At 32.0% G+C, this 16762-nt stretch overlaps 1 protein-coding gene across 2 annotated transcripts in view; it reads right to left on the minus strand.

Moving 5' to 3' along the window:
• Hel89B (histone acetyltransferase 1) overlaps positions 1 to 16762 on the minus strand; it is a 224698-nt gene that overhangs the window by 13074 nt on the left and 194862 nt on the right. For both annotated transcript variants that reach the window (XM_085810877.1, XM_085810878.1), the window contains exons 36-37: positions 12474 to 12617; positions 11664 to 11871 (exon numbers count right to left, since the gene is read on the minus strand). In XM_085810877.1, the coding sequence (XP_085667003.1) occupies positions 11664 to 11871; positions 12474 to 12617 (352 nt within the window). The remainder of the gene's footprint in view (positions 1 to 11663; positions 11872 to 12473; positions 12618 to 16762) is intronic.

Below are 16762 nucleotides of genomic sequence, written 5' to 3' on the forward strand. Positions count from 1 at the left end.
CAAAATATACGGATGCTGTACCTGTTCCTAATATTGGCACAACGTCAGTAATTGAAGCCATGTTACAAATATTTAGTAGAATGGGTTTCCCGAAAGAAATACAAACTGATCAAGGTACCTCCTTTATGAGCAATCTAGCTATGGAATTTGTAGAAAAATTTGGAATAAAAGTAACTAGAAGCTCAGTACACCATCAGCAGAGCAACCCTGTTGAAAGATTTCACCGAACAATCAAACAAATTTTAAAAGTTTTATGTATCGAAGCAGCCCCTGAGTGGGAGAAGCAAGTTCCCGCAGCTCTATTTGCTTTAAGAACAATAACGCACGAGAGTATGGGATTTACACCTGCAGAATTAGTATATGGTTGAAATCTTAGAACACCTGTAACATTATTATATGAACAATGGATGAATCCTGAAGACGAAGGAAATAATGTTGTTGAATACATTTTTCAATTGATAAATCGGTTAAAAAGATGCAAAGAGCTGACTACAGATAAAATGCTGGAAATGCAAACCAAAAGAAAGGAGTGGTACGATCGTAAAGCTATAAAAAGAGAATTCTCTGAAGGGGATTTAGTATTAGTTGTATCAACGAATAAACCAAACAGACTAGCAGTTGAATGGAAAGGTCCTGGGAAGGTTGAGAAGAAATTATCCGAAACTAATTATGTTGTGAGTTTCGAAGAAAAAAATGACTTTAACCAAGTCTACCATGTTAACATGCTAAAACTCTATCATAGACAAGCAGAATCGGTTAACCTTATGATTACAGAAGATCAGTCTGAAATTGATGATATGGAGGAAAATTTCCCAACAATTGACTTTGAACCAACATTGTTCGATTTTGAGGACATCAAAGAAAACAGCTCCTTAAGTGATAAGCTAAATGAACAACAGATTCAAGAATTGCATAATATGCTGCTGAAGTTTTCAAAAATCTTTTCTAATAAACCTGGAAAAACTCATTTAATAACGCATGATATTCAATTGACAGAAAACACCCCAATTCACTGTAAACCATACAGAATGTCTCCTAGACAAACGGATATATTAAAAACAGAAATTGATAAAATGCTTCAGCATAAAATAATTGAAATAGGAGATTGAGATTACACTTCTATGATTTTAGTAGAAGTAGCAGGGAGGGATCCAAGACCTTGTATCAACTATAGAAAATTGAATAAATTGACTAAAACACAATTCTTCCCCTTGCCTAACATTGAACAACGAGTAGAAACGGTAGCAGGCGCAAAATATATAACTCTTTTGGATTTAACAAAGGGATACTGGCAAATACCTTTAACACCTAATGCTCAAAGATTAGCCACTTTTGTTACAAGTTTTGGCACATTTAGACCTCTACGGATGCCTTTCGGACTTAAAAATGCACCATTTTCATTTAGTAAAATGATGGCCGAAATCCTTCACGGTTGTGAAAACTTTGCTGTTCCATATTTAGATGACGTGGCAATCTTTTCAAACACCTGGGAAGAACATCTAAGTCACCTGAAAGCTGTTTTGTCCAAAATAAAGGATGCTGGTTTAACTATTAAACCAATAAAATGTAAATTTGCTCAAGATAGAGTAATATATCTAGGACATATTGTAGGTCGTGGTATAAGAATGCCTAGTGAAGTGAAAGTAAAAGCTATTCTTGATTTTCCAGTGCCATCCACAAAAGTCAAGTCAGTGCATTTTTAGGATTAGCGGGATATTATAATCATTACATTCCCATGTTCTCATCTATCACAGCACCTTTAACAGAAACTTAAAGAAAGGGTAAATAAATTGGACAGAAGAGCGCACAAAAGCATTTGAAGAGCTAAAGGAGAAACTGTCTCAAAGGCCTATACTACATGCACCTGATTTCAATAAGGAGTTTATTTTGCAAACTGATGCGTCAAACTCTGGTATGGGTGTCATTTTAGCTCAAAAAAATGAACGAGACAATGAACATCCAGTATTATACCTCAGTAAGAAGTTTACAGAAACTGTAAAAAAGTACTGTACCACAGAAAAGGAATGCGCCGCCATAATATTTGCTGTAAAGAAACTTCAATGTTATTTAGACGGGCATACTAAATTCCTCATCATGACCGATCATAATCCCTTAGTTTGGCTCAAAAACAATGTGAGTCTAAATCCACGACTTATGAGATGGGCACTGGTACTACAACCCTACAATTACACGATCGTTCATTGAAGTGGTAAAAACCATAAAAATGTAGACGCATTAAGTTGTACTCCCTGGCCTGATTAAATAATTTGTTTCTCTATATAGATAAAAAAAATATTTTGTTCCTTCCTCTCTTCTTCAGTGTATGTTATTATGTTATTTCTTGTTTAATTCTCCTTTAAAGGCTTGTATTTTAATTCTGTGTTGTGCTGATATTATTGTTTTAAAAACTGTAAGCTTTAATTTATAAAAATATAAATTAAAGTTTATCTGGAGGGGTTATCTTTGCTTCCTATGAAGGGGTGGACAGTTAAAACCATGCCTTTTCCGGAATTCGAACCCGGACCCTTTGGTATCACAGTCAGCTCCCCTAACCACTATACCTTCTAGGCAGCTATATACACAGTAAAAAGTCCGAGATATGGATTTGTCAGAACTTTGGTGATTCCAGATATTAGATCATCAGTTTAAATCTAGTAAGATGGCACATAGAAGTTATAAAATTAAAAATATGAAATAATGAAGAATAATATCAAAATTTACACACACACACACACAAAAAGAAAGCTTAATATTTATTTGCTTATTTTATTAAACATTTCTTTCAATGTAACCTGTTTAAGTTGCTTTGTTTTTTGTGCTAGTACTTTCTCTTTAATTCTGTAGACAGATATAATCTCCTTTTCAGTTACCAAGTTCCATTGTTCAAGTCATGTAATTGTTGTGTCAAGAATGTGTCAATCAAAATTTTTTCGTTTTCAATATCTCTTTGACACTTTCTTCACTATCGGTAGCAGTGTTTTTTGGATCTAGAACAATATAAAAGGATTTCTTCACCCGTTAATTGATTGATGACTGGGACACTGCCATCGCAATTAAAAACTTCTGTTATATCATCTTCATTTATTACAACTTCTCCACATTTCTTTACAAAATCCATTAATTGGAAAACTTTTTTTAAAGTATCTGGAAACACATCCTCCCATGATTTTGCAATGCTCCACACAGCAGATTTATGCTAAAATATTTCAAAAAGTCTTGATAGTCTTGCTATTTATCAAGAAATTTAATATGGATTTTAAAAATGATACTTTATATTTGCATTTCAGCCTGTGCATTATTCTGATATCCATAGGCTGAATGATTGATGTATAATTTGAAGGAAAGAATAATTATTATCTTTCATTAAAACTTTAAGTGAAGTATGAGCCGAACAATTGTCTACAATGAGGACAATTTTTGTGTCATCAGATAAACAAATCAATTCAAGTGTTGCTGAGCTAGGGTATGAAATGATTTTCAAACCAATAATTTATTAATGCTTGTGTGATCCATGATAATTTATTTGCACAATATATAACAGGGGAAATCTCTACTCCTTTAAATGCTCGAGGTCATGTATTTTTTCCGATTACGAAAAGTTTACACTTGTGCGTTTCTGCAGCATTTGCGCATGCTAAAATTCTTAGTCTCACTTTGAAATCTTCGATACCAGTTGGAGCCATTTCTGTAGAAGTAGGTTGCCAAGGTATTTGCAGTACATATTGACAGAAAAGACCAGTTTCATCAGCATAGTAAATTTGTTCTGGAGATAGCTTTTCACTATTAATGAGTTCAATGAATTCATCTGCAAATAGTGCAGCAGCTTCAGTATCAACTGAAGCTTTTTCACCTGGAATTTTTAATTGCCTTATACAATGGTGATTTTTAAATATGGTTAACCAACCTGTCGAATATGTTAACTCAGTTTTTAAGTTCATTTCTTCATGAAATATACTGGCTTGAGCCATTAGCATTGGACTCACCAATTGCACGCCCTCACTGCGATGCTGTTTGACTTATTAAATCATCACTTTTAGCATAACGAATAATTTTTCTGTTACACACACTGCGAGTGGGGTGTCAGAATCCATAAAAAATTCCCTTTTCTGTTTTCTTATGTCATACAGAGTTGACTTTCCAATGTCATACTCCTTGCACAATTTTGAGGATATACTTTTATCATTTTTTGCAGCAATTCCACTTTTTAAGGGATATCAAAACATGCTTTCGCTTTGTAGCTCTAGAATTAGAAACTCCTTCGACATAATCAAAAGTTCAAACTTTAAATTTCCTAAAATTGCTGTAATAATAACAGTCTGCAAAAAATAATAAGCTGAATGAAATCAGAAAGTAACAGCACTATCTCCTATAGTAACTGCAATTCCTTGGAATCAGTAAAGTATTATTTTGACCTAGCATTCGCTATACATTATTGGCTATGTATCCAGGGTTCGTACACATTTCTGCACACAGAAATTAAGGACTTTTAAGGACCATTAATGAAAAAAATTAAGGACCTATGATCAAATGGGAACTCAATAAATTCAATTAAAAATATTATCTCTGCCCAAATTTCACATTTGTCATACGATCCTAAAAATAAAATAGATCCCTAAGTAATTTACATTAATAGTAAACATGAATTAAAATAGTTATTAATAAGTTTGAGAATAAAATAAACTTTATGCAATTTATCAAGTAGCATTACATATTTTACACTTATAATAGTTAGACATATTTGCCTGATGTAGGCATGGTTGGCAAGTGTTGAAAGTTAGTCAGGCTCTGTTTGATGCAGTTAGTATTGTGCAGAGTTCCAGGGCTTGTAACCTAGTTAATATACTTTAAGGTTCCAATTATCCATTAACCCTTTGCGGCATGGTGGGTCAATATATGACCCACCTAATTAAAATTCATTTTCTCAGTTAGCAATTTCCGTTAGAAATTTTCTAATCTTTAAAAAATAATCTATTTTAGTTATTGTTTTTCTCAGTAGATGTCACTACTATATCAGGGCTTAAGTTTATAAGCAAAAAATATTCAAAATAGGATCACAAAAGTGATATCAATGTATCTCGCATTTTTCAATATTTTAAAAATTTTGGTATGCAATTTATGATATGTATGATTCTTTTTAATATTCAAAGGTATTTTATTTTCAAAAATCTTAATTGGATTCAATATTTTATAACATTAATTTTGCAGTTGAAATAAGTGGGTTAAAATTTGTCCCACCACACACTTGAATTTCCGCTCAATAGATGGCAGCACTCACGATTATTTTTTCTTTTCTTTTTTGCATCTACTTTTTTCGTGATTGCACGTGGTTTTACATCCGTTGTATGCTCTGATGTGCTAAAATGTCTAGAAAAAAATTAACAACTCAGAAAGCTTTGGATCTTTTTGCTGAATTGCCATCCGATTGCGACTCAAATACTTCAGATGTCAGTTCTGATTCAGATGAAATTGAAATCCAGGAGAGAATAACTGAGGTTGAAGTTATTGCTGAAGAAGAAAGAAAAGTAGTTATAATTTGTTTCGCTTTTTAAAGACACAGACCCATCTATGCATGTGGCACTGTAAATATGAATCGGAAGTATCTACCCACAAATTTATGTTATAGACTTTTCAGTTAGCGATGATTCAATTTATTGCATAAAATGGAATGATAAAAGATCCGTTTCCATCCTGTCTTGCTTGGAAAAGGCAACTGAAATGAAAGAAATTAATAGAAAAGAACGAGATGGAAAGACAAAAAAAGTACTGTGCCCAAACAGCATTATTTCATACAATAAGAATATGGGATGTTTCGACTGATTGATCAACTGAAAGGACTGTATGAAATAGACCGCAAAAGCAAGAAATGGTGAAACATGATTTTTTTTTTTACTTTTTGAACGCATTTATATTCTATTTAAGTTTGTTCGCGAACCCGATCATGATGTAAACACAATTAAAGATTTTCTTCTCTCAGTTATAGAAGGTCTAATGGCACTTGCAGGCAAGAAAGAGCTGAAAAGAAAACTGAAATCCCCAGTTCAAATAAAAACTAAAAACTCATTCGTACAACCAGAAAAGACACTAAAAAATGTAAGTCACACGCCAAAGAGAACGAGCAGGAGAAGATGTGCATATTGCAGCACATCGAAAGAAGAACGACGAAGATTTTGGATGTGTGAAGCATGTGAAGTGCCTGTATGCTTACAAAAGAATGAAACAACATGTTTTTCAAAGTTTCATGAAAAATGACTTTTTTTTCAATTTTAATCATACATAAATGTTTTTGAACAAGTGCCAATTGTAATATTTTATTTAGTATCATATGCACGTGTATCAAATTTTAATCTTAAAATAATATTCAAGAAAATATTTTCTTTTGTTCCTAAAATTTAAAAATATTAAATATATATATGCAAAATTTTACAAGTCATGCATATATGCAATAAGTACAAAATGCATTTTAGTGTGTTTATTATGAATATTTTAGAATTTACGCTTTATTTTGTTTATTCATTCCACATATAATTTTTTTTCCCTGCTGTACACCAATATGCTAGTTGTATGGTGGGACAAACAGTATCCCACCTTCCCCCGTAAAAAATAAAAGCGCAGAATTTTTTTCATGCCTTAAACGCACTTAAGTAAGTCCATCTGACTTATTCTAAGGCATTTTTTTAAAGATTAAAATATATTTTAAATATGCGTGTCTCAAAGGGTTAAAGCACCAGAGGTGATTAGTTGTTCTGTATTATTTTTAGTCTCACTATATGCAAAGAATAAGTTTTACTTGCATTTTTACATTTTTGTGTTTTATCTTGTGACCACAGTGAGTATTAATGAAATGCAATAACTCGCTTTAATACGTAAAGATAATTTTTAAGGGTAGGCAGTTAGTTATAAATAATTAAATTAGGTAGCTAGATAACTTTAGTCATTATGGATTTACATGGCCACTATTAAATTTTATTTTTTAACAATATTTGTTATAAAAGCCCTATTAAAATCAAAAACTAATAAAATTTCACAGTTTAAAATACATGCAATTTGTGACATTGATTCTTAAACGATATTAGGATAATTACACATTAAAAGCTACAAAACATTTTTGTTTCATAACAACAATACTCAACAAAATATTTATCCATCATTTTAATTTGAAGCCTTCCCAAACATTTTGGCTAGTTTATATCGATTTCCTTCTCTTTAATTATCTTTTCTAACAATTAAAAGATTTGTCTCAATATGCAAACCAATGCTCTTGCTAGTTTTTGCGTGCTTTATCTCCTAACTTGTCAACTTCCCCACAATGTTCCTATGAGGGTTTACTTGATCTGGTAAAAGTTAAATAGTCCAAAACCCCGGCAGACGTGAAGCAAATTATCGCTATGGCTAAAAGTAACTACAATATCAGACAAAGGTTTAAATAAGCCTCTTATTTAAAAAGAACCTAGAACATAAGAAACAAAGGGAGGATAAACATGTTAAAAAAAAAAAATCTAGTATGAGAAGTAAAACTTTCAAATATTACGTTTTTGTTGTTCTTCCAGACGTTTTCCAAAAAGTAAGAAATTCATCGCAAACTTTGTGTAAAATACATCCATTATGTGTTGATACCATGGAGACATTTTTCATTTTGTCACATATTTCTTTAATCTTCTAGAATTGTGTGTCTAATAATCTTGCCTTCAAATCCTACTAAACTTTCCAAGCTGCAGTGTCTAAAATCCTAAAGAAAAATCACCCCTACCAATTCTGTAACAGCAAAAACCAGAAATATTTTTTGGGGAAAAAAAGGGGGGGGGGAAAGTGTAAAATTAATTTTATAGAGAAAACTGATGCATATTCTGAGACAATTACATGGGAAAAACTCTTACTATGAAAAAAATTAAAAAGAAGACATTTTTAGTTAATTAAATAGCTAATTTTGCTTTTGCTAAGAGCTGTTTCGTAAATCGTGCTTTATAGCATCATACCTTGTTTATTTTTCATATTCAAAATATTGTATATATAATAAGTTGCCAAAATGAAACTTTAATATATGACAGCAAAAAATAAAAATGTTTTATTTTAATGTTATTTTTAAATATAACTTCAATATATTACCATTATTTTAGTGAAATTTATTAATGTTACGATATTTTTTAAAAAAAATCGTCAAAAAATTCTCAGATCTCGGAATTAAAAATTTTCTATAGAAACTGATTTTAAAATCGCCAAAATGTTGATAAGTTGCCAAATTTAGAACCGTTTAATAGAAGAATTCCCATCCCCAAAAGTGAAATGTTGTTTAAGAGCTCTTTATTAGAAAAAATGAATTTCGAAATGCTTATGTTTCACTTCTTGCTTAGAAACTCAAGTATCCTATCATTTATATTAGAAATAAAAACAAATTTTAACCCATGAACCCATTCAAAAGATAACCATATATGTCAGTGAATCGCCAAAAATATTCCTCCAAAATGCTAATTCACACTCAAAATGGCAGTCGTAAAAACAGACAGAAATTTCAGGATATTAAAATTAAGGACCTTCTGCTGATTTTGGTTAAAATTAAGGACTTTTAAGGACCAAAAATCGATTCCAAAAAATCTAAGGACTTTTAAGGACTCTTATAGACCATACAAACCCTGGTATCATCAGATTGGCGATGAAAAGACGCTTCTATCGCACACTGAGACAATTAAGCCTGAATTGTATTGTTTATTATACTTACGTCTATGTCTTGCACATGCTTAAGGCTTATCTGAATCTTAAATAAATAAATTCCTACATACACTTAAGACTTATCGAGGGCCAGCGCTGGATATCTTACCGCCTAAAGCAGTCTCTGGAGATCCTAAATTCTGCTACCAAGCACCTCTCTAAGTTATAAACTTTTGCCGCCTCTAAGTTTTGGGTCCCAATGCTTTCCCTAAATTCTAAAAATTTTGTCATCTCTTAATTTTGTTGCTTGGTGCTTCTCTAAATTCCAAAAATTTTGTCTTCATTAAATTTGGCCGCCATACGAGCTTTGTTGTTGGTTCTGGGTTAATGTGAATAACAAATCAGTTAATCTTAATTCAAATAGCACTAAATGTAATCTTTTGGTCTCCGAGTATCACTAATAAAATCTTTTTTTAGCAAACAGAAAGAAATTTTTGTTAAATTTTTCCTCATCAACACTTCTTAGGGCATTTGACTTAAATCTGTAATCATTGCCAAGCATAATGTCAACATAAATGGTTACCATACTCTTTTTCATTCAATGACTAATATATATATATATATATATTAATATAAATGTTTAGGCATTGCTGCATGGGTTATTCCTCAAGTTATCATGCGTTTATAAACATATGGTGATGAAAGTAAAATATAACGATTCACAAGGTTGGTTGGCGTCAGTGATATAAAAAAATTAGCAGGGGTAAAATTAACCTACTATTTACTACTAGGTACTTTACTTAGTGTCAAAATGAAATAAAGAATCAGGACCCTCTACATGTTTTATTATGGGGGTGAATCAAATATGTATGCATAAAAACACCCTCCCCCCCAAAAAAAAGGTTGTTGGTAGATTTGATGTCCAGATTTTAGATCATTCTGGATCTCGAAACATATATATATATATATTATATACACTGCAATTATGGAAGAAATAAGATGACAGCTTAGAAAGAGGGCTATATTAATTAAGTAGCAATGACAAAATTAATATGGAAAATACACAAATAATTAATGAAATAGGGAAAAAAATTAAAGAACAGGCAATTAAAAACTTAATATTAAAATATTGAAATAATTAATTAAAGAGGAAACAAAGTTGAGAGAAATTTTCAGCCAAAAAGCTTTTAAGCTTATTTTTGAACAAATTCCTATTTAATATCAAATTTAAATAATTGTTTCAACAGGGAAAAATAAAAAATATGTGGGGGGAAAACACTAACATCAGACACTTATTATAATATGAATTAGTGAAAATCATGATGGCCTCACTTAAAAGACGTTTTCGCTAATTTAAAGTATTTTACTATTTATTCATTTATAATTAACTTTTAGTTATATTAAAATTTGTTAATATTTAAAATATTTTTAATTAAAAAATTATATTCAATTATAACTATAGTTATTTTGCTATAATTTTTGTAAAAATTGGTATAATCAACTTATTTATATTTAATTTATTTTGTTGTTTTTCTCAATAAGTTTCTCCTTTCTTTATCAAAATCATTACTAATGGGGTGCTAATATTTTGGCCTTTAGTTTTTGTATATTTGTCTATATGTATATTTAAGTAAGTTTATGACCCATTAGCTGTTATTAACATTATATAATCTATTTTGTTTGAAAGACGTAGTGTGTTTTTTAAGTAAGGCCTGAGGTGGCGCAACATATACTTGTATCGTGTCTCGCATCCCTTGGAATCACTTGTGCTCAGTTGCAGCTGCGTAGGTAACCTGTACGATCTGTTTTGTGCCTTTAAAATGTTCAAGATTATCGAATTAACCGCCACATGCGAGGTACGGTCAGTGATACATTTTTTTATCGGCAAGAAATCTATTCGCTGCAGAAATTCACCGGCAGATGTGTGATGTTTATGGAGCTACTGCCATGAGCGAAAACAAAGTGCGTAAGTGGGTAGAGACTTAAAAGCTAGCTGTGACAACATCCATGAGGAGTCCCACTCTAGTTACTCATCTGTGATCACAGACAATATGGTGGTTTCAGTTGAAATGGAAATTCTTGAGAACAGATGCTTCACCATATGTACTCGTTCAAACGAATTTCCTCAACTGTCTAAGTCAGAACCATAGAAGATTGTTTCTGAAAAGTTAAGATTTAAGAAAATGTGTTCCCATTGGATCCCCAAACTCCTCAGGAAGGACTACAAAAACGAAATATTTGAGAATTCGCTGAATATTTTGACTTGTTATAATGAAGAAGGTAACACCATGTTGAGTCAGATCGTAACAGAAGACGAAATGTGGGTTTCACATGTCACGCCCGAATGGAAACGACAGAGCATGGAGTGGAGACACTCACACTGTCCTGTAAGAGTCAAGGCCAAACAGACTCTGTCACAGCGAAAGATCATGGTGTCCGTGTTTTGGGATAGGTACATTTTTTTGTTGGTCAACTTCTTCAATGCAGAACCACCACAAATGCGATAGCCTACTGCCAAACCTGTGAATGCTGTGCAGAGCATTTCAAAACAAAAGGCACGGCATGCTGACAGAGGGAATTTTGCTATTCCATGACAATGTAATGCTTCATACCACAGCTTATAACTGAGCTTTAATGGACTTTTTTGGCTGGAAAGTTTTGGACCAACCCCTTCAGCCCAGATCTTGCACAGAGTGATTTTCATCTTTTCCGATATTTCAAATGCCATCTCGGTGGCAATCACTACAATGATGACAAAGATGTGAAAACAGCCGTGACCTCTTGGTTATCATAGCAGGCAGCAAGTTTTTATGACGAGGATATACAAAATCTAGTTCTAAGGTATGATAAGTGTTTAAATAAACTTGGCAACTATGTTGGCATTATAACTTACAAACAAACATTATAACTTGAATAATTGATATTTTAATAAATTGATAAATATAAAAAAATGATATTTTAACATACTATACAAAGCTATATAAACATAATATACATCCAGAAGAAGTATGATTAGGTACCTGAAGGTCCTTCATAGGATTCCAGTCATGTTCAACAAATATGACAGTGTCAGCACCAGTGAGATTCAACCCTAGTCCTCCTACTAGTGTTGTAAGCAATAATACATCTATTGAAGGATCATTATTAAATCTATGAACAACTGAATGTCGCATGCCAGGAGCAATGCTGCCATCTAGTCGAACATAACTAACAGTTGGCATTAAAGGTCTGAAAAAAATTTAAACAAAAATCAGATATAAACTTTGTAGATTTATATCACAGTTTGCAGTTTTTAAAATTTGCACATTTCTTATATGACATGAGGTAATTATTTCTTCTTAAAATCAATAACATTCCTAATGAATTTATAGTATTATATAACAGCTAAAAGTGCTTTATGAGTTGTAATTTATTAAAAAACATCAAAATAGAATATTTTATAAAAGGAAATAGTTAAATAACATGTGAAAAATCTTCAGGAATATCTGAAAAAGTGCTGCAATGCAGTAAAATTTAATATATTTTTTAATTACTTAACCACAGTTATTGCTAAATATACAGCAAAACAATTTTTCTTCATATTTTAAAAATTCCTAAACTATATTTTTTTTCAGAAAAAACACAAAAATACAACATAAAAGAAAGAAAGGGAAGAAAAAAAAAAAAAAGGTTTCTAACTCTGAATGGTTACATTATAATCCATATATTTTGAACCAGAATAGTCAAGGCCATAAAAATTTATAATTTCATAAATTAGGAATTTCAGAAGAGTTAGCTTAGTTAACATTTTGTTGTTAGAAACAATAAAACTAAAAATGAATTTAACTTACTTAAATAAGTCATTTTCCAATATATCAAGCATGCTTTTCAGCTGGCAAAATACTAAAGCTCTGTGTTGATTCACCACTGGGGTAGGTTCATTTTGTTCTGAGTTGGATACTGGAGCACCAATTCCACAATCTTGAAGCAATTGCCTGTTAAAGGAATATATCATAAGGATGGAAAACAAGAAACTTTCCAACATATTTTTTGAACCATGGCATATAAAGGGCCAAGATAAATTTTTGCAAGAGTCATCAAAATTCGGGGGGGGGGGAACTCTATGTCCTTTTGTTATAACATTCTAGTGTTAGATTCATTCTTAAGAGATGAATATTATTTGCACATGTGATTACTGAAGATTAATACAATAATACTTTGATTGATATTTATGCAGTTATGTATTAGATCATCAAAAAAGTTCTTTCTTTTTTGAAGATAAATGCATATGAAACAGTACAAACACATAAGAAAATTTCATTTAATCACATAAGCATCATTTTGTTCTAAAACTTTTTGCCATCTCTCAGACAGCCTGATAATTCCTTTATAAAAATAATTAGGTTTATTTGTAAAAAAGCTATTGATGTGTTGTTTGACATTCTCCAAAGAAATGAACTCAATGCCATTCAGAGAATTTTGAAGAGACATAAAAAGATAAAAATCCAAAAGGGCAAGATCTAGTAACTTTGGAGGGTGACACAAAACATCTCAACTATACTCAATAAGTTTCTGTTTGACATTCATCGAAATGTGAGGCTGAGCATGATAGGTGAAAACACATCAAAGATTGGTTAGTTCTGGGTGCTTTGCTTCAAATTCTGCTTTTAAAATTGCTATTTGGGAACAGCATTCTTTGGCATTTATTGTCTAATTTGGTGGCAAAAATTCACAGTATACAATTTGTTGTAGTCTCGTCATACACAAAGCATTACTTTTTTTTTTTTTTTTTTGGGAATGCAGCTTCTCCTCTTGATGTTACTAAAGAAGGTTCTTTAGGCACACCTCATATTTTTCTTATAATATTGTTGTATAGTATCCACTTCTTCAGTAATAAGTTGTTTTAAAAAAGGAGCACCTTCATTTTTTTTTTTTTTTTTTCCTAATAAAAGATCACATGCCAAATTTCAGCAAGTATATTCTGCTCTGTTAAAGTATAGGACAACTAAAGATCGCAAGCAGTTTGCATACACAGTCTTCTTTATCATATATTGTACTATTTAGAATGCTTATTCTATGAAGTATTTGGATTTATAGTGATAGCTTCTTTTAATAAGTTCTAGTTTACAGAGGATGGTCATCCAGAGAGGATTATTATTAAGGCTAAAATTTTCATGCTTAAAACTTTTCAAACTACTTCATCATAAATAGCACTTTTTTATATGCAATAGAAAATTTTTCCAGCAGTATAACTAGAATTCCCCCCTTTTTTAATAAAAGTGTTTAATATGATGAAAATGAACTTTTGGGTTCTCTAATCTTAACACCGCACTAAAAAATATTATATAACAACACAGCTTCAATTGTGCAATGTGAGCAAAAAACTGTAAGCATTCACTCTAATCATGGTCACTCTGTATCAGCACTAACAAAATAAATAGAAGAAAACAAGTCAGTCACGATTGACTGGCTGATCACAGCTAGCAGGAGTTGATTTCAACACACAAACAAAAATTCGTCACACCTCAAACAGTCGCAGATGGCAGAAACAAATGGCTTCTTTAGCATTATAGTTAATACTGACAATATGGCTATGACACCAGCTAATAAGAGTGGCATCTTGTTTCTACGTATTGTCTCCCAAGGCATTACTAAAAACAGTAATCTGAAGTAGTACATTTTTAACTTTACAAACAAATATCAAATAGATTATTCACAAAACAATGTTCAAGATAAAATAAAATTGGGGATCTCAAGGTTCAGTTTAGAGCTTATAAAAAGCCAATGTTGAAATCACGTGCAGTGGCTGCAGCATCACTAAAAGTAAGCCATATGCTTTGGGGTGGAATAATTAAGACTACTTTCTCACCAAGAATATGAGGAAAAAAAAAAAAAAAAAAGTAGATATTTAATATAACAATTTGTGCCACTTTCCAAATCTATATGATCACCTACAGCAATATTGGAACTGTAATTGTAATTAAAACATTGAAAAATGCACTGCTGAAATTAAAAAAATGCCTGAAGACTTTCAACAGATTTCATAATTTTGAAAAAGCTATTCACAGATAGCTGTCTTTTCCTTTTAAGAAGGATTTAAATTTAAAATATACTGCCATAAAAATTTCTGACACATTATTGAAATAAAAGTATTAGAAAATGGAATTATAACTCTATAAACTGATCCAACCTTATAAGCCAGAGAACTTCAGGAAGGTCTTTCGAAATTCATCACTCGAGAAAAGTATCTCGATACCCTCAAATACAGAGAATACCTCTACGCTTGTTTTGCATCTACACACTTATGTGAATTAATGTTTTCATATTTAAAGTTCAAGAAGCCTAAATATTGTTCCCTACCTACAGGGTTTCCACATTTATCAATGCATGGCATCGGAAGGAACTTTTCCAATAAAGGAGCTTTGCTCCAATACAGGATTCCTAAACGAAATAGCCTCATTGGCACTGATCTCTCAACAATGTACGTCAGACATGTTGAATTGGGGCAAAAATGTTTTGATTGCCACTGTGTCATGCATAGGTTTTTCTCAAAGAATTAGTTTTCACGCAAGTCAAACAATCAGCCATTCCAAAAGCAAAGATTCCTAGAAAATGCAGTTATGGACAGCTTTCAGGTCTGAAAATAGTTTTACTGATTCCCATACTGAAGATTCATTATCTTTGTTTGGATATACACCAAATTATGAATGCTTGACAAGAAGCATGCAGACATGGCTTTCTCATTAATGATAACATTTAAAAATAAAATTTAATCTGCACTTTTTCTGCAGCTGCTTTTCAATTAATAAAATATCATATTGGTTTAATACCCCCTCTCTCAATGCCATTTATTGATACACAAAACAAGATGAACATGTTAAATGTGATAATTTTAGTAGGTAAATCATGACACTTTAAAATAAATACATATAGAAGTTGGCCACCCTTGTAACAGATGACCAGCAATGTCCCAGATGTATGTGAAGGGATACAAGTCCTAAAATGCAGTAGAACATCAAGTTTTCACAGGCTACTGAGAGCATGAGCAACGCGCAGCCTTGACGATAGAAAACAGTTTCTGGGACACCTTGCAAGAATAGCTCTACCACTAGCTTTCTCACCAAAACAGTATAACATTCAACCATCAGTATATTAAGAAAGATTACTGGTATGCATCTAGCACACGTTATGCTGCCCGACCAATTAAACTTGGTGTGATGCTATTTCATGAAATTGTGTAGATATAAGAGTTTGTTATGTGATTTCAGTCCAATCGTCAACCATCACTGCTATTGACACAGAGGCAAGATTCATCACTCATTCACTGAAGAAGAGAGTTCTGCATTTTAGTTTCTATTACTCACTGAATATTAATCAGGGCAGCCTTGAGTTCAATGGAACACCTATTGCTGGTCATCTAGTTCTTAGCCAATATCATACAGGCACTTTAAAATAGCTTGTGTAGACACTGTACAACCTCCTGATCTTAGGATGCAACACTGAAGCTCGTTCGTTCATTAAGCTGCGTTCAGACGGCGGCATAAAGAGCATAGAGGCATAGTCATAAGGGCATAAAATATGGGAGTTCCGTTCACACCTGAGAGATGGGGGTATAAGCTGTGGCCAATGAGAGAAGCTAAATTTGCACATGCGTGGATGGGTCTACATCTTTCGTGCGATGTTTTCCAGCTCGATTGATTTCCCACACTCACTCTGCTTGTTTTCTTTATTTTGTGTGGCTTTTTCAGCTTACCACAAAGTTTTACTTGTTCAACAGAATGCTCTTTTTTCTGCCCTTCTTATAAGCCAAGAGGCAACGGAAGAAGGTAAAAAAAGAATGAAATGGTTTAGAGATATTTTTTTGAAAAGACCAATACTTGGTTGGCACATATTTCTGTGCAAAGCAGTATGAAATATTTCTGCATTGTACTGTAGTACTCTCTATACTATAAACATGCACATGCATATTTATATATATACATAACCTTCTTAAATTTATATATATAATTTCTCTTAGGAGAAATACAATATTCTAAATATGCCTAATTAAAAACAAAAAAATCTTGAGGATAAGTGATAGCCTGTATATAATAATTTCCCATTTTGCAGGTATGAAAGCAGTTAAGCGGAAACAGTACTT

Source organism: Stegodyphus dumicola, chromosome 2 (genome assembly GCF_044657685.1).
Source record: "Stegodyphus dumicola isolate Sdum_Otavi_A_Nest chromosome 2, ASM4465768v1".
In the NCBI taxonomy this organism is placed as follows: domain Eukaryota; kingdom Metazoa; phylum Arthropoda; class Arachnida; order Araneae; family Eresidae; genus Stegodyphus; species Stegodyphus dumicola.